At 38.3% G+C, this 21,483-nt stretch overlaps 2 protein-coding genes across 3 annotated transcripts; both read right to left on the bottom strand.

Annotated features, from left to right (window-relative positions):
- Positions 1-7,816: 7,816 nt before the first annotated feature.
- dcakd (dephospho-CoA kinase domain containing) lies at positions 7,817-10,818 on the bottom strand. 2 transcript variants are annotated; one of them, XM_079863051.1, is made up of 5 exons: positions 10,682-10,818; positions 10,010-10,122; positions 9,720-9,923; positions 9,543-9,630; positions 7,817-8,768 (listed from the first exon to the last, which is right to left on the bottom strand). In XM_079863051.1, the coding sequence occupies exons 2-5, from the start codon at positions 10,119-10,121 to the stop codon at positions 8,483-8,485; spliced, it is 690 nt and encodes a 229-aa protein (XP_079719177.1). In that variant the 5' UTR covers position 10,122; positions 10,682-10,818; the 3' UTR covers positions 7,817-8,482. The 2 variants fall into 2 exon arrangements, with proteins under 2 accessions (XP_079719177.1, XP_079719178.1); XM_079863052.1 differs by having other exon boundaries at positions 10,565-10,728.
- A 799-nt stretch (positions 10,819-11,617) lies between these two features.
- fam171a2b (family with sequence similarity 171 member A2b) lies at positions 11,618-20,710 on the bottom strand. The gene is made up of 8 exons (XM_079863013.1): positions 20,509-20,710; positions 19,617-19,844; positions 19,330-19,422; positions 17,262-17,414; positions 16,962-17,141; positions 16,717-16,830; positions 16,506-16,632; positions 11,618-15,379 (listed from the first exon to the last, which is right to left on the bottom strand). The coding sequence occupies exons 1-8, from the start codon at positions 20,603-20,605 to the stop codon at positions 13,822-13,824; spliced, it is 2,550 nt and encodes an 849-aa protein (XP_079719139.1). The 5' UTR covers positions 20,606-20,710; the 3' UTR covers positions 11,618-13,821.
- Between the last annotated feature and the right edge of the window lie 773 nt (positions 20,711-21,483).

The raw sequence follows: 21,483 nt of genomic DNA, 5'->3' as shown, positions 1-21,483 counted from the left end.
AGAGAGAGAGAGAGAGAGAGAGAGAGAGAGGAAGGCTTGGAGCTGGCATGAGCGCCGAGAGGGATACGAGAGATGATGAGGACTGGTTATGTAAACAACAAGTTTGAAGACATGGTTCATTTTCACTGACCACGGACCGATCAAAGACAGCACACGTTTGAGATATCAAGAGGTTCATCACCACCCTTGAGGGTTTTTTAATTACATTTTTGAGCTCGTCAAGAATGTACTCCATATCTGCTCTTTCATTAATGGGAAACTCTCTCAGTTAAACGATATCATTAACTCCTAATGTCAAAGTAGGATAGCTCACAGCGATCTTCAAGACACTAAATGGAGAAACAAGCCTGGGTTTGTAAGGGTAACAGCACTAATTATAAAGTCAACTTAAAGTTATTGTAATTCCAAAGAAATCTTGATCATTATTTTATCAAAATAGAATAATGTAAAATGTGATTAGTTGATTACTTAAAATAAGTGAAGAATCTCATTGGCTTGGGAAAATTAACTAAACGAGCTTCCCTTATATGACTGATAAAATCTCCAAATGACCTGGTTAATAACTAAAACAACATTATATTTTCTTTTATCCAGTTAACTTGGAATTGAAGTCTATGTAACTCAGAAATTTCAGATATATCCTACTCAAAAATATTTTTTGAAGTACGGCTACTTTTCATGATCCAATCAACTGGACAAATTAAGGGGTTTTGAATGCCATGTTAACGTCAAAAGGAGTGTGTGGGCGCCTTCCTGTAAAATAATACCACAAATATCATGCAATCACAATCATTTGTATCTCAAGTGATGGGCGACACCAAGAAACGAGTGTCGGCCTCAGATGACGCCGCCCACTGACCGCCAGATGCATATTGTTCACAGAAAAAGGCATTGGACAGCTGATGTCAGTTTCCATCTGCAATAATGAGTTCTTCTGAGGATAAACTGGTCGCAGATCATGAGAACTGGTAAGTAGCTGTTTTACATGTAAGAGATAATGTAACCTACATACAGCAAAATATTGTAATTTTTTCAATAACAACCGGCTGGATGTAGCCTATATCCCACTTATTACATGGCTAGTAAATAATTAGACACAAAAAAATTGATTTTGAGTTTGAATTTAAAAAAAATGATGTTAGCTAATTAAACACAAAGCTTCCATGAAGAAAAACAGATTTGAGCCTATACAATTGAACAAGTTCAAACAAGACAGACATTTAAGGGATTATGTACAGTTGTGCCACTTATTACACAGCTTTTCATCACATAAATAATGATAAGGACAAGAAATATTGATTTGAGAAGAAACCGTTTCAAAGTCACCATGAAAGTTCTTATTTTTCATTGCAGCATTTATTATAAATGAGTTATCCGTTTTATATTATTATAATTTTTTTTAATTTAGGTGCCTCGTAATCTTTAATCAAAATAAGTTCTCCTCCCTCTTATGTGTTTACTGGCTTGAGGGCGGGGCAAACTGTCACTCACATGAGATCCACCAATAGCAAACCACAACCATCCAATCAAATCCAGCAGGACAAAATCAAGCCCCGCCCTACATTCGTTCTTGTTCGAGAAGCCGTTTCACTCAGTTATACATCATTTCAGTTTCATGCCAACGTTAAAATACCTGTTTATTATCTTATAATCCATTACAATGTAGCCTACAAAACAATCGTTCTAGCCGCAAGACGAACACTTCGACAATATTACTGAAGTCCTCTGATTTATTTTACAGTAAATACAGTCGATAACAGAGCGACAGATGGCACCAGCTGCTTCTGAATGAAACGAGAGAGAATGAAACGAGAGAGAGAGAGCGTCCATCCATGGCATGATACAAGAGACATGAAAGAAGCGCTGGCAAATACCTTGCTATTGATGACATCATTTTCGGAATTCCATTATTTCGTTATTGGAAAATAGCGGACTTTCGGAATGCCGTGACCGACCCATCAGAATCAAGCATGTCAGAGAGCCAGTTATTACGTTAGATGGAAAGCAGGCCCCTTCCAGTTGAAAGCCAACTTTCTTTAAGCTCATTACAAATCTGAGCACCGCTGGGAAACCCTAAAGTTGTACAGTAGGTCCCAGAAAGGGCAAATGATGACCTGGAAAGTTGCCCCACGACCACTGTGGCCTTGAGCAGGGCGTTTAACCCCAGGACTGCCCTTCGGGTAAGTGCACTGAAGTCGCAGCGCATGAAAAGAAGCGTCTGCTAAATAGCCAATAACCAAACATCAAGGAGAGGTCAGTCTACCAATAAACCCCTGCCCCTTTCCTCTGAGGGTGTCTGTGTGTATCCTCAAATTAGAGTCATCGCAATCAGAATGTCATCTCAGACACAAAGATACCCGCCGACGCGCACATCAAAACACGGAGGGTGGAAAACAAACAGCCGATGACTGACAGGTGAGAAAGGTAACGGTCTGCGCTCTGAACACAAACAATTCACAGACTGAGATCTGCCAATAACAGGCTTCCCGCGGGGAAAAGCATGAGGAAACATGACGATAATACATAATGCATAGCCTGTTGAGCTTTTGCCAAAGCAAATCACAATCGCATAGAATAGAATAATCCCTTATTTTTCATGGATTAAGTTGTTAAAGATCACAGTCAGCCCTGCTAGTTAGAAGCGGTGTAAATCAGCGGATCAAGACAGTGTGAGGTTGTTTTCATAAAGGCATAGATGAAGGTGATTTTTGTGCATAAGATTGCGATGACATTTCCAGACCCCTTTGATAAGCCCATTTTCCTTATCTCACCGAGACAGACTTGAGACTACAGCGGGACACCTGCTTACATTACAGCGCTCTCATCAGAGACTGTGCAAGATCTTCAGTAATGTTATTTAGAGATCTTTCTGATACCAGGAATCTCTGTTTAAAGTTGGGAATTGTCATATGCTAGAAAAAAACACACAAAGTACACTTGTTAAAGTCCTCATGAAATCAAAATGGACAATTCTTTTTTTTTTTTTATGGAATATTGTAGCATTTATTATAAATGATTTATTCATGCACATCATTATTTCTAACTCTAGCCGTAAGAACATGTTAACTAATATTACCCAGTACTTATTTGAGTAGGCCTAAGTACAATGTACTGTATAACATATGTCACCTTAAAATAAAGGGCAATCAACATTTCTACAGTGTAATTTCAGTAATAATTTAGACTATCATGACTAGTTTCCTGCATGGTTGTTTTTGCTGTGCCTTTAGACTTTCATGTAACCTCCTTTTTCACATGTGAAATTAGTTTTAGCAAATTGTTGCACTCACACTGCTCCATCCTCTAATAACAGCCTCCACAACATCAAATGTGTCAAGAACTGTGGAGATGCAAACCGAAATGATACAACTGATGATGAAAATGAGCTTCAGCCCCTTAAATCTGTAACATTGGGATTCTTCAGAAGGATCTGTGAAACGGCAGCTGCTACACAGCAGGTTTGGTGAACTTTCATTTTACTTTTTCTATTAGTTCTTCTGGTGTTTAGCAATACTTAAAGTCTATTTAATAAGGCAAGTCATCACATTGTGGGCATATTTGTAAAAACCCCAAGCAGTAATTTTAGCCATGCAACTCCAATCTACTATATAATATTTAGAATAAAAGGTTGTCAAATAATTAGTTGTAAAACCAGTCTTTTTTTTTTTTTGTATAATTTAGATACTACTATTTTATTAGAATTTTGAATGAGTTTTTAATTTAATTTAATTTAATTTAATTTAATTTAATTTAATTATATTTTATTTTATTTTATTTTAATTATATTTGAAACCTAAATGTACTTTATTATAATAAAATACATTTTAATTTATTTTAGTTGAAGTTTTTATAGTTGAAGTTGTCTTTTGTCATTTTTTATGTCAATGTGGCTTATTAATTTTTTATTTCAGTTTTATTTTTTTAGTATCAAGTTAAACTAAATAAATGTTTTGAAATGTTAGCTAGCTGAAATAAAATAAGTTTGTTTTTCGCCATCACTCATTTTTTAAATCGGGAACAAAATCTGACAACAATGTAGGCTACTGTATCAAAAATTACAGTAAACAAACGTAAGGCGGGACTTCCGTTCCCATAGTCGCCATTTTAAACATTTTTACAAAGATTTTTACATTAAACATGCACTTTTAACAAAAGATTGGTTTAATATATGCTATATTATGGCTTCAGTATATGCTTTTTTTGGTCTGAGGACATTTTCTGAAAGTTACAGTATGTTTTCAACTTTTTTCACTTCAAAAGACAAAAGAATTTGCCACAAAAATTCTCATATGCATCCACCTTATTTTTCATGGAAGCGCGGGTGCGGTTATTTGTCATTTTAATATGTCTGGCTTCTTGTGTCATTCGCTTCCAGTTATTTTTTAGCTGTACAAAACACCTCACATCCGCGTTGAAAAATAAGGTGGATATCCCCGGTTTCACAGACAAGGTTTAAACCTAGTCCCAGACTTAAATGCATGTTTGAGCTGTTTTAACTGAAAGCAACTTGCACTGAAATATGTCACTCACTCAGAGCCATTGTTTAGTCTCAAGATGCACATCAGTAATGTTAATAAAAGCTACTTAAATGTCCTAATTTAACTAAGGCCTAATCCTGGCTTAATCTGTGAAACCAGGCCATGTAAAGTGGCGTGGAAATGGAGGATGGGCGTGGCTTTCTGTCTATGATGAAGGGGCGGGGCTGGTTGTGATTGGTGGAATTATATTAGACTTTTGAGTAACTCAGTTCATGTAAATGTCAGTTTGCAATGTCAAGGCTTCAGGTAAACGTGGTGCAAAGCAGATGAGGACATTCGTTTATCCATCCTCTCATCGCCAATGACACCAGCAGCAGCTCAGTCTCAGTTTGACGTGAGTTCACAGAAGTCAGACGAGTAACAGATCTCACCTTTAGCTGTGAGCGAGACGCCGGCCCGCTGTGCTCAGACTGGCAGGTGGGCTGCATGTGGCTCATGTAAAGTGCCAGCTGATGGTTTATCTGCTCCAACAGCCTCCAGACTGTAAATGACAAACGGAAACGCTGCTGGGATCTAATGTCACGTACTGTAGCTGTAATTTAGATTTACCTGATACAATGATTGTGTGAAATGTGCTTTCAGATTGTTCCAGAGGTGCAAATTAATGTTTCTGATATTACTATTAAAAGGATTGCATATTCTCAGGACACATTAAAGGGATAGTTCACCCAAAAATGAAAATCCTGTCATCATTTACTCAACTTCATGTCTATCCAAAGCTGTATGCATTTTATTATTCAGCAGATATTTTCAAAAAACTTTGGGAATCTAACAAAATCGTAAGACATTGATTTTTAATGCATAGACCTTTGTGTTTCACACAGGACTGGAACGACATGAGAGTGAGAAAATGATGACAGAAATCAAATGTCATGTTTGGGTCAACTATACCTTTAAGAGCTCAAGTAGATGCATGTAGAATAGCATTATCCAGACAGCAACATAGTGTCGGCCCAGATCCGGGCCAGATCTGGTACATGTGGACTCAACGCGTACCAGATGTGGGCCAGATCTGGGCCGACACTATGTTGCTGTCTGAGGTCATGTTGGTTAATTTGCCAAGAATTCATGGAAACGTGCTTATTCACTCAAGCCCTGATGTGCACTTTTATCACCATATTTTAAGAAGTCAAATTCAGTATATCAAATAAGTTCCGGCATACACCCCGAAATCCACGCTCGCTGACAAACACACACAAAGCAGCTGTCACTTCTCATTAGGTGGGTGTTTTCCAGCTGAGTTGGTGTGATAGGGCTGGGTGACTCGACCAGCGACAGTGTGTTATGATGTGGACACACCCGCAGGCGAGAGAAAGAGTTGGGGGGGGGGGGGGGCACAGGACACACACACACACACACACACAGTTACACCCAGTAAACGGACTCAAATGCTTCACTGTTGCCGGCCATCCCATACAAACCACAAACCAGCTGTGTAAGGGCGGATCTCATGAAAACCGTCAAGAACATCTCTGGGTCTCCTCACACTCAAGAGAAAAAAAAAACTTGATGAAAATGCCTATTTTTAGGACCAATACAAAAATTTCAATTATCCACCAGTTCACCATTTTCCGAAAAAAAAAAAAAAAAAAAAAAAAAAAAAAAAAATCTTCAAGGATGCAGGTGATTGTAAAGATTATTCAAATTCAAGATAATTTCAAAGTTATTCAATTACAATATATTTCAATTCTATTTGCTGTTCTTTTGACCTTTCTATTCACCAAAGAATCTGTTTTCTTTTCCGCACATCTGTTTTCAACATTGATAATGATTAGAAAATTGTAGAATGTGCATATTAGAATGATTTCTGAAAGATCATGTGACACTGAAGACTGGAGTAATGATGCTGAAAATTTAGCTTTGATCACAGAAAAAAAAGTAAAAAAAAAAATAGAAAACAGCTTGTTTTATGATATAACAATATAATGTAATAATATTTCACAATATTACTGTTTTTCGTGTATTTTTAATTACATAAATGTGTGTGTACATATATATATATTAGTGCTGTTGCGATCAGTCGCATCTAATATAAAAGTTTGTATGTGTGTATATATATATATACATATGTATGAGTGTATGTATACATGCAAATATTATATATTTACAAACGTTTACGTTAGATGCAAATAATCGCAATTATTCGGTTTGATAGCACTATATACAGTGTGTGTGTATATATATATTATATATATATATATATATATATATATATATATATATATATATACATTTTGAAGTATTAAAAATTCAACTGTACTTTGTAATTAATGGAAAAAAAAGACTTCTGGATGCATTGATGAGAATTTTGGTGGGAAGTGTGCTCAATTGAGATACAAAATAATGTCATCACTATGCAAAAAATAATAATAATAATAATAATTAGGCTTCATTTCTTTTATGCCAAAAACATAATTTCTTATTTTATTTCTTGTGATTTTTGCGGTTGATATTTCTGTGAATTTCACTCGTAAGTAACATTTCCCAAAGTGACAGTGTTCAAAAAGTTTACTTTTCACTCTAGTTACTTTACATCTTGATATGCAGACGCTTGATTCTGTTTCAGATGAACATAGACTAAAGCACTCTGACAGGACTGCTCTCTCTCTCTCTCTCTCACACACACACACACACACACACCATCATCATCCATTCTATTAAGACAGATGCACAATCTTAAAACCTTGACCATCTCTCTCACACACACACACACACAGAGGTCTTACTGTGCAGGGCCGCTGGCCCGCGTCACTCTGTGTTAGCATAAGAACAGCTTATTAAAGTCAGAGAACATCACCATGGGCCAAGCCTGAAGATGAAGCGAAGTGAGTGAAGAAGACAGAGAGAGAACTCACAACTGCCATATCTGTCTGTGTTTCCGTCTGATACACATGTATATTACTCATGTTCACACTGCGAGAGGAACATATACGCTCTTACTAATGTAGCTGCATCAACTAAACCTGCTGCTTAAGAGATCTGAAAATATACCACTGAACCAACCCAAATATGATCATTTATACCAACAAAACTATTTTTATGGGTTAAATCAGGTCAAAATTAGCTCTTTAAAGTAACAACTGCAGCTTACCACAACAAAAACTTGCATAATTCTCCCATCTGGACTTATATCAATAAATATTCAGAACAACACTCTTGACTTTTGCTTATGTCAAAGTGTGATTCTCCTGTTGACATGTAAATATTTACCCGTTTTACATATGCAAATCACTGCATGGGTCATTTAGCATCACAAAGTGTGAGTTTAGTACAGCAGATGATGTTGTATCTGTTTAATTTAGATATAGATCAAAATATGATGTTCACAAAGAGCAGCAGAAGATACTGATATATTCGTTCCATTTTATGAAAGCGTGAATTCATAATTAACAAATAAATGTAAGTTGAGGTAAAAAAAAAAAATGTTGCATTGTTGTCAGTTCTATTTTATACAATATGTTTCATTTAAGATTAATCACAATTATAGTGTTGATAGTTACGCAGCCCGTGCTTTTGCTCTACTGTGCTATGAGGTCCGGTACAATCCGCAGAATCACATAACACAGCTGCGTACAGTAACCGTCAATATGGAGATTTTATAGATGTAGCTCAGGCTGCAAACTAGCTGTCGATGGTGAGGTCAAGTGAGGTTAGACATCCAATAAAACCCTAACAGAAAACTTGAAAATGTTAAAATATAAAATCCTATTCTTTATTGTTTTCAGACTGAAATTTTAATTCTGTCATCATTTACTCGTCATCATGTCATTCCAAACCTGTATGAGTTAGGCGTTAGATTAAGCCAGGATTAGGCCTTAGTGTGAAAGTCAATGGGGTCCAATGTTGTTTGGCATTCTTCAAAAAGCAAGGAATGCATACAGGAGTAAATGATGACAGATGTTCAGTTTTGGGGGAACTATCCCTTTAATAGTTCTGTATGTTTGCTAAGAGACGAGCAGTCTGACTGTATACAGGAACAGACCGCCGAGCCCGGCGACGGCTGCCACGGCGACCGCCCTGACGACCAGAAACTCCATGGAGTCCTCCAGCTTGGTGTGCAGTCGCAGGACCTGTCTGTGAGTGTCCTCGCGAGAGCCTGAGTTCTCGATCACGTGACTGGCCAGTCCACGCTTCTCTTTGAGGGGCATCTGAGCGCCAGTTCTCTTTTCGGCCTCCTCCTGACTCAGACCATCCCTCTGCATGAGTCGGGACAGCTGCGTCGCCGGATCACTGCCAAAATACACACTCGTCAGGGGGAGATCTCAGTGTTGGCTTACACTTGGTAACACTTTACTTTACAGTGTCCTTGTTAAATATGTTATATGTACTTACCATAGTAATAACAGTAAATTATGCATAAATACATGCAACTAACCAAATAATAATCCTACCCTAACCCTATAGTAAGTACATGTAGTTGCTTAATATTACTGAGTACTTAAATATATAATTGCACTGTAACAACGACACCTTAAAATAAAGTGTAAGGTGACGTAGTTACATTGTACTTACTCAAATAATTACAGAGTAATATTTTGGTTTGGTTTAGGGTTATTTACTTTATGCATAATTTACTGTTATTACTATAGTAAGTACATGAAGTACTATGTCACCTTAAAATAAAGTGTTACCCATAAAGTGTTACCTAAAACTATTAGAAAAATTATTGCAAAGCTGGAAAAGTAAACGCAAACATACATTAAAATTAGAAATTGGCAGCCAAAAAACATTTGTTGAAGTACTAAAATGAATAAAACTAAAACAAATATGAAAAAGAAAAATATAAAGGAACATTAAAAAGTAAACTAAATTAAAATGAAAACCTATAGAATAAAAATAAAAGCTAATTCAAAATACTAAATTGGTATATAAATAATACTAAAATAACATTATTATCTGCGTTAAAAACTACTTTAAAGTAACCAACCCAATCTGACTCACGTTACAATGATTTATGAAAAACAGAGAAACTAAAAGATATAAAAATGTATATGTATATCATACCAGTATACGACAACAGTGTGGGTTAGGAACCGAGTGAGACGTCGAGTTTCGAAAAGCAGCGGGACGTCCAAAATCACATACCTGTAGCCTAAAGAACAACAAACACAAGCGTTTATTCACGAGACTCATGCTCGATACTCATAATCTGCTTTGTTTTATGCATGTGTGTGAGTGTACCTTTGATGAAGTACAGCAGTATTTGTTTGAACATTTCTTTATGTATTTCTGGGTGTGTGATGGAGTTCAGAAGTCTTCGTTTCTCTGGGTTGGAGAAGATTATCTGTCCCAGTTTCTGTCTGTCAATCTCGCCATTGTCTAACAAAATTTCCTGTCCAAAGTGCCGCAAAATCAGTCTGTATGCTGGGCTCTGGGGCTTCACCACTGAAGCACAGAGAAAAATCACACAAATAAAGCACACATTTATACACACACATTCACCATATATATAGAAAAACAGGACTAAACACCTTTTCGGGCAACCAGATCTGCATCGATGACAGGACAGCCCAGCTCTTTGAGTTGAGAAGACACTGCGCTCTTCCCTGAGGCGATTCCTCCGGTTAACCCCACCAGAAACATGCTGAAACAGACAGAAAGCATAATTTACCCATTATCATTTAAAGTATAATGATCAAGAATATTGATCATTGGCGCTCTCTAGCGGCCACCACTGGAATTTCAATTGAAATTTGGGCTCATTAATATGCATTTATAAGAGCAGTAGGAAACATGACACACTCAAACAACATTTCTAATAATAATAACTAACATTATGATTGTCGACTTGTTTATATCTGTACATTGAGCGGTAAAACACAAGTTAAATCAGTTGACAAATTTTACTTGGCTTAAAATCACTCAAACCACAACAATAATGTGATTATAAATGTTAATAAACACTACTGGCATTTTAAAATGTTAAAAATATACAGAAAACGCAGTTACCCAACAGCAATGACCTACTTCATATGCTGTAAACAGATTATAAAAGCGTTTCTGCATAAACGAAAATAAAGACGAACCTCAAAGAAACCCCAAAACACAAATCTCGCGCTTAATGGAAGGTTTCTAAAGGGTTTGACGACTCTTTAATAATACTAGATAAATATATTCCCATTATTTGTGTGCATAACATTGACCTGTTCGCTTGAAAGCAATGTTTTTCTCTTCCTCCTCTTGGTAAATCATTCAACACTGAACATTAGCGCCGTCACGAGTCCTGGAGCGCGACGACAAGTCTGAGAATGTGAAGTATACATTTTAAAGTGAAACTTCTACATCTTCTCCAATTCATAATGGTTGATTAATCCCTGCCTGAACCAACAAACTGGTTTACTATTGGCTGTGGTATATGCAATGACATGCAGGTAGGCCTAAAGTATGTCGAAGCAAGAGTAGAAATGGCTGATTTCCAAGAGGCTTTATTAAACAACCTTGCTCTATTCTGACATTTAGTCGTTTTATTATCCCCCTGCTGTAAGCTTATTAGATGCTGGATCAATCGTCTTTTAATCTACAACTCTTGGTTGTGTTGTCCATATTTTTAACCATAGATCGCACGATTCACACCACCCTGCCTTAAAGATGAAACAAACACAGATGGTCAACCTTGAACTGGATCTACTAGTTAGTCCTGATCAAACACACCTGCATCTACTTTTCAAGAGCATGCAGACTTTAATTAGCAGCTCTGACCATGTTTAATTAGAGCTAGAAATTCAGAGAAAAGTCTTTGCATTTTTAAGCTTGCCCTATGATAAGGTGTGGAAATATGTATGATTTAGATCATATGTTATCAAGACAACCAGACTTTCAGGAAAAAAAGCATTTGAATTCTGGGTAAATAAAATTTATTTCTGTCAGTATCTAGTCTCACAGGTCATTATTGTGAAATCTTTGTGTGAAATTTGTTCATATTATATCACTTCAATGCAATTTTTCTACATTTTTGTAGTGATCCATTGCATTAGCCGGTATTATATGCGGACAATGAAAGTCTATACTCAAAAGATGATTGACAGCTTATCTGCTCTGTAGACCAAAATTTCTGTTTCATATTTAATACAAACAGGAATGAAGGGAAAAACCCACAAGAAATGGAATTTCTTTATTAGCACATGACTTTCGGACACGTCAGAAGTGAAACAGTCCATTTCACATGTGATAGGATATTATGAACAAATTATAAAATTGCAAAAGATCCATCTGACATGATTTTAGAACAATTAAGCAAAGCTGTTGTGCACAATGGAAACAACATCATAATATCATTAGAGCCATATTCATAATCCAGTCAAAGAGAGAAATATTTACACAGTACAGAGGGAAATGTGTTTTAGAGCACCACATGTACATTGACAAAGGCATATCGAGATTTCCTGTGTAAATTACCCACAGGTTGTGAACAAAATCTGAACAGATGGAGGAAGTGAATGGCTTTTGATTTCAGCTCTTATTGGTTTGAGTAAAACTCGTGCTAAAAAGAGTGTGCACTAAACTCAGTGAAACTGTGGGTGAGTTTTTATACATTTTGAGACTATGTAAGGATTAGGGGTTTCAGCACTTACAGTAGATAATCCTCTGTAGAATTCCACAACAACAGCTACTACACTTTAGATTTTAATCACGCTTAATCGCCAACTTTGTGATGAATTATCCAGAGCTTAACCTCAGTTCCAGTCAAGTTTAAGGAAGAAAGGAAGGGTTGCCAAACAAGTGACACACATATGAGACATGTTGCAACAGCGCTGTCATTTGCTGTGAGTTGACAGTCATTGCAAGAGACAGCATTAATCACTGGTCTACATGTGATTGGCATCAGATCAGCATGAGCAGAGCTATTTTTGCTAAAGTCTCTTTCTATCATATTTGATAGTCATCAAATAGCTCTCGAGAGTCTCAGCCGTCATGCTCCATACGGTACCCTGTAAATCTGCCTTAATTATTCATAAAATGTTGCGTAAAGTGTTGTGCTTGTTTTGATGATGGTTAACACGAGTCAAATAATAATAATTTTTTTGAAAAATTGTACATAGAAAAGTAACAAATTAAGAAGTGTCATAAATTACTAGCTTTTAATATCTGAATGGCTTTTTAAAATGAGCAAAGTCAGATTTTTTTGTCACAGTCAATGCAAGTTACAGACAGCGTGAATATTAACAGCGCTGGGAAAGTTTTGGCCTGTAAACTGGTATAGAATATTTCAAATTGGCATTTGAAATTTTGGCAAATTTCTTCCCATTAGGCATCAATATAAGATGCATCTAGTATCCTCCTTCATGCTTGAATAGTGTCTATTTTAATTTGTTGGCATAAAAAATCTGTTGTCCTATACTAGTTTTCTCATGCACATATAGGCTATCATACATATACACAAAATGCAAATGGCTCTCTTTTAAACAAATGAAAGGCCGACTAAAAATGCTAATTGTGGGGAATATACATTCATTTAAACCACAGTCAATGCTTTTTCATTGTAAGTGAGAACAGGATCCCATTGAAAAACTTCATTTGGAATCAGCTTTTCCTAAACAAATCTTCAAGTGCTAGGTTTAAACTATGTGCATTGGAGTGAAAAATGTGGATTTCATATTACAATAAATCAAAATGCATTATGTAATAACTTACAGAAATTGCTATAACATCACATCACACATAAATGTGAACATAAAAAGCCTTAATATAATTTTCCTCAATCTACTTAAGATAATTAAGGACTAACGGTAAAAAATCTGGAATGTTTGAAATCTGAATTGTAAATTTCAGATGGAAGATTGAATGAGGAATTGACATCAAAATGATGAATATTGAAGGTAGAAGAACTAAGGGATACCAATAAATATACTGCATTAGAATAAGGAAACAGGTCTCTAAAGTTTAACATGAAGTTGTGGAGACATCAAGTTCTTGATCCAACATATTAAAGACACAAGCTAAAATCCATCCATTCAAAAAGTTCTTTATCCCCAAATCATTGAGAGTGAAAAGGTACTTTTGGATCCAATAGTTTGTAAGAGTCTAATTGGTTTGGAAATGACCGTAGACTGTAAGACAAAGTCTTCCTCTTTGTGTGTTGATGTGTTGTGCTTTATCTGAATGCACTCGCCCTTCTTCTTTTTTGGAAATGTCTATCAAATTATCAAGACACAAATAATCAAGTCTGTGTGTGAGCATTTTTGGGTGACATTTGTAAAACTTTCAATTCGAGTCATTATCAATTCGAACACATCTTAAGTTTGTCTAATTGGTCAAGGCAGCTGCTGGGATAGATTTTCTCACTCTACTTCTTGGCATTAAACACCATAAGTGGGCGCTCTTCAATACGCTGCCAGGGACTTTTCTTGTTCTCATCTTTATCGTCAAGGTCGTTGTCATCTTCTGGGCTGGTGACAGAGTCACGTTGCGTTTCGCTGTTGCTACTACGTGAGCTGTTCCCTCTGCTTCGACCCCTTCTCGGCATTGAAGACCCCCTTGGTTCCTCGGGACCGTCATCCAAAAGAGGGGTCAAAGGGTTTTCCAGTGGCGAACTGGCCCCCATGCGGCTCACTCCTCCACTGAGGTCCAGAGGGTCATGATAGGTTGGTTTAAAGTAGTGTTTCCCGCCACTTGTACCGCTGTTTCCTCCGTGGCCCTTGCGCCCGCTTCCGTGGTGTTCCTCTTTGGTCTTGCGACCGGACGCGGATTTGCGCTCATGTTGGGTATCATGGAGACTTGTATCGCCGTTTCGGTCCTTACTGCTCCCGGCAGGGGCGCTCAATGTGCTTTGTGCGCTGTGGTTTCCGCTGTGCGTGCCTCCGTGGCCGAGATCAGCACCTACATCTATGTATGAGTGGCGTACGTGAGCGTTGGCACGGCCGTCGAGTGATATGAACCAGGCACGAGGGTGTTGCTTCACCCCCAGCTCCAGAAGCTTCTTCTCTGTGAGGGCTTGTAGCTCCCCATTCATCTGCGAAATGGTGGAGTCGTTGAACAAAACAGGGATGTGAACCGGTCCTGGTGTTCCACTTGAGGGCCAAACACTATCATCTGAGCCTGCTGGAGATGCACCTTGCTGGGCTTCTGAATGACCTGAACCGGGGGTCTGGCCTTGGTGGTTTTGGCCTTGAATCCCGCTGCTGGTTCCCTGTGAATTCTGTCCGTCTCTGTCTGCCTGGTTCGCTCCATCCTTTCCCTGATCTGTGGCACCGAACTCTGACGAGAGCCTCATATAGTGGGCCGGGATCACAAGAGTTGGTACCATAGAACGGTACATATTCTCCTTCATCTGATCCAATGAGCTGCAGAATATAATCTGACCTGGTTGCGTGTTGAGTGACGTTGGACGAGCAAGGTGATCTGGCCCTTGCAAAACCTGCGAGTACTCCGGTGGCTTGTCAACAATTGGTGGAGAAGGCGGATCAGACGTGTAGCCGCGGTTATCATTCACAACGTGCCTCCGGCGATAGTCGTCCTTCTCGCCAGGGCTGTAGTTGAGGCCGTAGTCCTCATGTAGAAGATTGCTGTCCAGATTGCTTGTATCTGTGGATCGATGCACCTTCATGGGGAAACTCTCTGCATTTCTTTGGGCACCTTTGGACTGCTTGGTCTTAGAGGAATGCCGAAGCTTATGGGCAGGAATGTTTCTGGTAAACTCTTCCCGAGCACTCTTGAAGGCATGGGATGGGGATCCTTCGGATTTGTTGGCGTCCAAGTTGCCATTGGAGGCAGCGGGTTCAGCATGGCCACCACAGATGAGGTTCAAGTGGGACATGGAGGTGCCTTGGTCCCGCTTGGATCCGTTCAAACCAGACGGAGCTTGAATCTGTTTCTGCTGCCGTCGGGGCTTCAGACACCTTCGTCTGGAAAATAAATACTGACATTTAGTAATATTGTAACATATATCTTATAATCAACCCAGGTTCAGTGGGAAGACATGCCTGTGGTGACATTTCTGCAAAATGATTTTATAGTACATCGTTTCAAAGTGAAATGTCCTGTGAGTGGTGCTAAAAGCGTGTTCAGTTTTATTCAAAACCGATTAACATGAATCTGGCAATGTTGTTGGTTGTTGTACATATCGTGGCAGTTGAACTTAAATGTGTAGTGCTAAATGATTAATGCTATATTGCGTTTGAAACTAAAGTACCACCTACACTAACCGAAAATGTTAAGCAAACATAAGATGAAAATGCAATTTTAGTTTGCAAATTTCAAAACTTATTTGTTTACAAATCATACACATATGGTAAAAGTGTTTTGAGGTCATAATAACATACTATTGTGTAAGGAACTTTATTAATCAATAATCTGCCGCTTTAATCATAATTTGTGAGAAATGGATTAAACGTTGCTGGTGTTTTACTGCCACTACTGTTCATTTCAGCTGGAAACTGCAGTGAATTGTATGTATCATAGACTGTGATAAAAGATGGACAGCACGTCTCCGCTTCCGTTCTCTGTAGAAAAATGAAGCCAAAATATCCCAGTTTGAGAAACACTTCGTTCGGAGCCCGAGTCTGATCCTGAGGTGGATCCGCGGCATCAAGGTCCCGCCCTCAATTGCAAGCACAGCTGTCAATCATGATGTTACCCCCTTTTTATCGCATCAAAAAATGAACTAAAACCCAAACTTATTGGGAAAACGAACACTTGAACATACATCTGCGTGATGAGAACTACCTAAAATGACAAAAAACAATCTTTGGGAAAAAAATCTTTTGAAATGTAATTGGATTTTTAAGTTTGGCTTGCATCCCATTTGCTTAGATGGAGAGGGCGGGGTTTAGTAAGACCTATACTGCAGTCACCCACCAGGGGGCGATCGAAATGCTTTGGCTTCACTTTTCAGGACGTGTGCGCGCCGTGCGGCACACTTGGTATGTATAAATACGTTTTTGGTTAAAAAAAAATTTAGGTGGAGGAATGTTCTTCCAATGAGCCTATTTTGTTTATAATTAAACAGGATTTAGACAAACTAGTACACACCTGCAGTAGTAGAGTAGGACACAGAGTAACACTAGTACCAGCAGTGCCAGAGATCCCAGGATGGACAGCAGGAAGAAGGTGTGGTAAGCTGTGATGTCCCTCAGGCCTGGGTGAGACAAACCTGAGCCTAGTGTTCAAATACAAAGCATGCTCAGCATTTGTGTGCATTTTTTTTGGCATGAACTAAAGCGGTTGCATTTGAGTATATTACCTGCTGAAGAACGAAAGGCTGCGATCCAGTAGCCAAGCTGGGAGGCAGTGAAGTCCCACGTTAGCTGTGATCCCTCTCGAGTGATAAATCCCGTTCCATTTCGTACCCATAGTCCTAGGGAACAAACACATAGCATTATTTACAAAATGATGAGCTAGCATTGACTGGGCTTTAGCAGGACTTTCTGGAGGACTTTGTTAAATAAAAGCATGTCTTTAAGGTGTCTTAAGCATAATAGTAAATACCTGTCTTGGTGTCGTACATCCATACAGGAATGCTGGTGGCAGATCGTATGCGAGTATCAGATGGCAGAGGCACGGAGATATGAACGGGCTCGGTGACCTCAACCGCTCGACCCTCGCGGTCAAACAGTTGTGCACTGACCGCTGCTATCGTTGTCAGGTCCGTCCAGCCATTCTCTCCTCCTTAGCACAGTTACACCATCATAAATATACTGTATTGTCTATAGATCTCTTTCATACTGCAAGACTCTCTTATCTCACAATTTTTAGTCTTATATAGAGAGACTGTAGTGTTTTTCGGACCTGTGTTGTTTGGTTCCAGAGCGAGTGGATAAGGGAATGAGTTGATTTCATTCTGCTCTCTGGCTGTTGTTAAAACTGCGGTCAGTTCTGTGTAGGAGGAGTTAAACTGTAGGCTCCGCCTTGGAACTTGCAGCCATGGCTGGCTCCGCCCACCTGGAGGTTTACACAGTAATAGAGTACATTAGTGCCCGCCCACTTTATCAGCGACACTGGTTTCGGAAGTATTTTTTCCATTCATTTGTCACATAGGGATTTTAAAAAAAGTATTTTTTAAGACAATCAGCTATGAGGTGAACCACTACAAACTTTAATTTGAAACAAAAAAGGTTTTGAAAATGGGACAAAAATACAAATAGTGAGGGAAAGAACTACAATGAAGCATTGCGAACAGCATAATCGAATTAAAAAAATTATGTAGAAACATAAAACTACTCAGTTACAAATATTGATTATATATATATAAACAATATATTTTACATTTATAGCAAAATATGCATATATATACAAACATTTAAAGCAACACTAAGGAACTTTTCCTCTTCGGTCCTCAGCGATTGTCCATTACCGCTGTCGTAAATAATTTCGCCGCCCGCAGTCTAATGTCGCACGCACGCTCGCTCGCTGTTTATCCAGCACCGGCTCTGAATGAACGATGTCCACAGACAAGGTAGAGTATGTTGCATGATTTCATGAAAGTATGATGTATTGCGACATCAGAAACGAAGAAAAACTAAATAATGACTATTGTAACGCCTGACGTAAAGCAAGTCAAATTTGTAGTTTTCTTATGTCTCATTCGAACTACAGAAACGCGACCCGGTTTGGCGAACTTGTATAGTGTGGTTATAGCCGATATAGGGATGCAAAGCAAATCCAGAAGTGCCTTTCACCCTGTTACGACTTGATGAACCACTGATACGATTTTGGAAACATTATTTTAAGGTAAAAAATGTTCCTTAGTGTTGCTTATTTTGAGAGCGTAGAAAGATCGACTCGATTACATCATTCACAGTGCTTCATGGGAGTGGACTGAGCTTAAGAGTGTTGATTGTTTCGACTCTCTGATTGGTGGAATTTTCTGTGCAGCATCATGGGAAATGTAGTTTTTCACCACAAATTCCACTGTTAAACACGATTATTTTAAAACTAAGTTGAATCATGCGGGATGACGGCTTCAACAGAAGCAAATACCATTGATTAACAACCTTGTAGCTCACAGTAGGTCTGTCTTTAAAGGTTTATAAGTTAACATTCAAAATCAGTTTCCCTATGGAGGAAATGAATGGAGTTTTTATTTCCAGAACCCGACTATAGGACTCTATAGAAATTAAATGCAATGTCTGAAAAGAAACATAACTTTACTACTTTTATTATAGAGATTAATATGCCACATAATTAAAAAGTCTGGGTCTAAATGTGTTTCTTGATAAATCAATGGTATGAGGTGGATCTTTTTTCACATTATTTGGAGACTTTGAATTCACACAGAAATGTTCATTAATGGCCAAAACTGAAATGGACCAGAATAGAATGTAAACCAAGTGTGTTTTGGCATGGAAATGTCTTCTAATGAGCGTGTATGACAACTAAGGCCATCTCTGCATTGGATAAAAGCGTATGCTAAATCACTAAATGTGATGTACGCTACATAGCTGGGTTCCCAGTTAGGCAATCCACGTCCTTTGTTCTAATATTTTGTGAAATGTAAGCCTCTCCAAAGCACGTCACAGAAAATCTTACAATGGCTGTCTTTACTCCACAATATAGGCCCTATGATTATAGTGGAATTGGAGCAATTAGATAGCAGATTCAGATGCCAAAAGATTCTGTAATGGCATTGGAATATTTCTGCTGTTGCTATGGTGACAGCTGCAGGAAACTGAAGTGTCAGGTTGACATAAGCTGAAAGCTTTGAGAAGAAAATATTGATATATGGACACATGTGCCAACTCAACGTCACTTTTTCGTAACCCACAATCCTCAATAATAATCATATATTTTCTGATAAGGATTTGAATCGTGTGTATTTATATACAAGTTGCTTTAAAGGTCACAGATGTTTTCTTACTTGGGGAGCCATGAAAGACCTGGATAACATCATCATATAGGATCAGTGTGCCAGGCTTCTGGGCCATCAGGTAAAGACTGACAGAGGCATATACTAACACAGAGAGAGATTTGTTAAATAAGTAGTAAAATAAAATGGGCACAGATGTCTGTTATGCCAGACTGAACAGCATGATAATAATGGACATCAATATAAACTTCCCTTACAGTATATCAGAATTAGCAGATGTCAATGACAGATTTTTACAAGATGTATAATGTATTCTCTTTAGGTTAGTGTTTACTCACGGGGTACGCGGCTGGCGTGCCATGGCACTGAGCTGGTGAGGTAATCTCTCTGAGATGCTGTAATGATTACCCATGTTCCTGTGCGGTACAGAAAGCTGACCACCTGTACGCCATCACTGCCTGCTTTGCTTTGTGCCAGCACACTCTGGTTCCCATGAACCGTAATAGCAGCGTTGGACAGGGGTGAAAGATCACCGCCGTCAAACACCTGGACCCTCACCTGCACCTCTGAGAGGGATACAACAAGTTCACATGACCAGATGCATGGCAATAGCATTACCAGACATATTTACGTTCAGAAATAGGAAGTCAAACATCAAATATAATAAATGGTCCTTTTAACCTATTATTTGATGCACTAAAAGACCCAATGGGTATAGAAACCTCTTAGATTTGAACACAGACAGCTTCATGATTCTCATAAAAAAAAATATGAGGCAGCTCTCAAACAGCATTCACAGCTCACTCTGGAACAATAGCATGCAATCATATAGACAGCTGAAGTAATAAATGCACACACTTATAATGCGCCTGTAATGAGCTGCCAGTGGGCCTCAGTAAATCTTAGATTTGCATAATTGACAGGCACACCAAAAGCTGTTTAGATTCAATATGCTTTTTCGTGCAGCCAATAGGAATTTCTAACAGGGAAAGGCCAGTATTGCAATAATATGCACTTATTGTTTCTGCTCTATAAAGCCATGCGATCCATTTACAGTAAAATTCGTCAAAATCTGCATTTCAGAATTTGCATTTAGCAATCAGAGGCTGATGCATACAAATAATATGCTTTTGCCTTCGTATTTAGCTCGTTTGCTCGATGTTTTACACATAAAATAGCCCACCACTCCCTCGTCCAGACCCGCTATGCGCCCCTTTATTCTCTACTCACCGAGAGCTTCCCTTTCAGGGATCGATTTGCCAGCTATCCCTTTAAAACTGGACAAAAATAGAAAGAAAAGAAAACGAGAGACCAAAAAGGATGGCATTTTCAAAGCTACATCGCTGTTTCCACCTCGTCAGCCATTTGTGTACGTGTTTTTTCAGACATGGTCGCCAGCATCCTTCTGTGTGATGCGGGATGCTGCGCTGCCGCCTGTCATTGTCAGTGGAAGAGGACAAACAGCGGCCTCGTGTGGTCAAACTGAGCGGTGCTTTAAAAAATCACACTACATCAATATTGTTTATTTTTGGGAATCTGTTCTGTTTGCATAAAGGGGAGTTCTTAAAACTAGGAGTTCACTGTGGTCCGGACCTCGGTGTTTTTCTGAGGTATATATGATAAAGGTTGTGAAATAATTGCCTAGTGAAAGGTTATCCGGACCATGAATGTCTGGTTGGGGAAAGTTGTCATGTACTGTCAATGTTAATTATCTAAATGTATAAATGTATCCAATGTCATAATACAGTGTTTGTTGCAATGCTGGTTTTACAAGCATTCGACAATTTCATAATTGTTTTGTTGAAATTTTGTTTTGTTTATTTGTTTTGTTCATTGTGACAACATGCCCCACTATTGGGTTTCACATTGGAAATTTGAGCTGTCTCGAGTATCTAAAATGTTTTAGTTAATCTATCTATCTATCTATCTATCTATCTATCTATCTATCTATCTATCTATCTATCTATCTATCTATCTATCTATCTATCTATCTATCTGTCTGTCTGACACTAGTATTTTAAAATGGATGCAAAGTTCTTTAATGCAGTTTATCATAATAAAATCCACACCTCTTCATGGAAGTCTGCAATCATTGTTTGTAGCAGTAAACACCTAGAGGGCGCTAATTTGCAAATCTAACTGAAATGAACTCAACATGAGGTCAAGATTCACATAACAGTGAGCATGTTGACTTCAGGAATCAAT

This window comes from Squalius cephalus (genome assembly GCF_949319135.1).
Source record: "Squalius cephalus genome assembly, chromosome: 25".
Taxonomy (NCBI): Eukaryota; Metazoa; Chordata; class Actinopteri; order Cypriniformes; family Leuciscidae; genus Squalius; species Squalius cephalus.
This window is presented reverse-complemented; position numbering and strand designations above follow the sequence as displayed.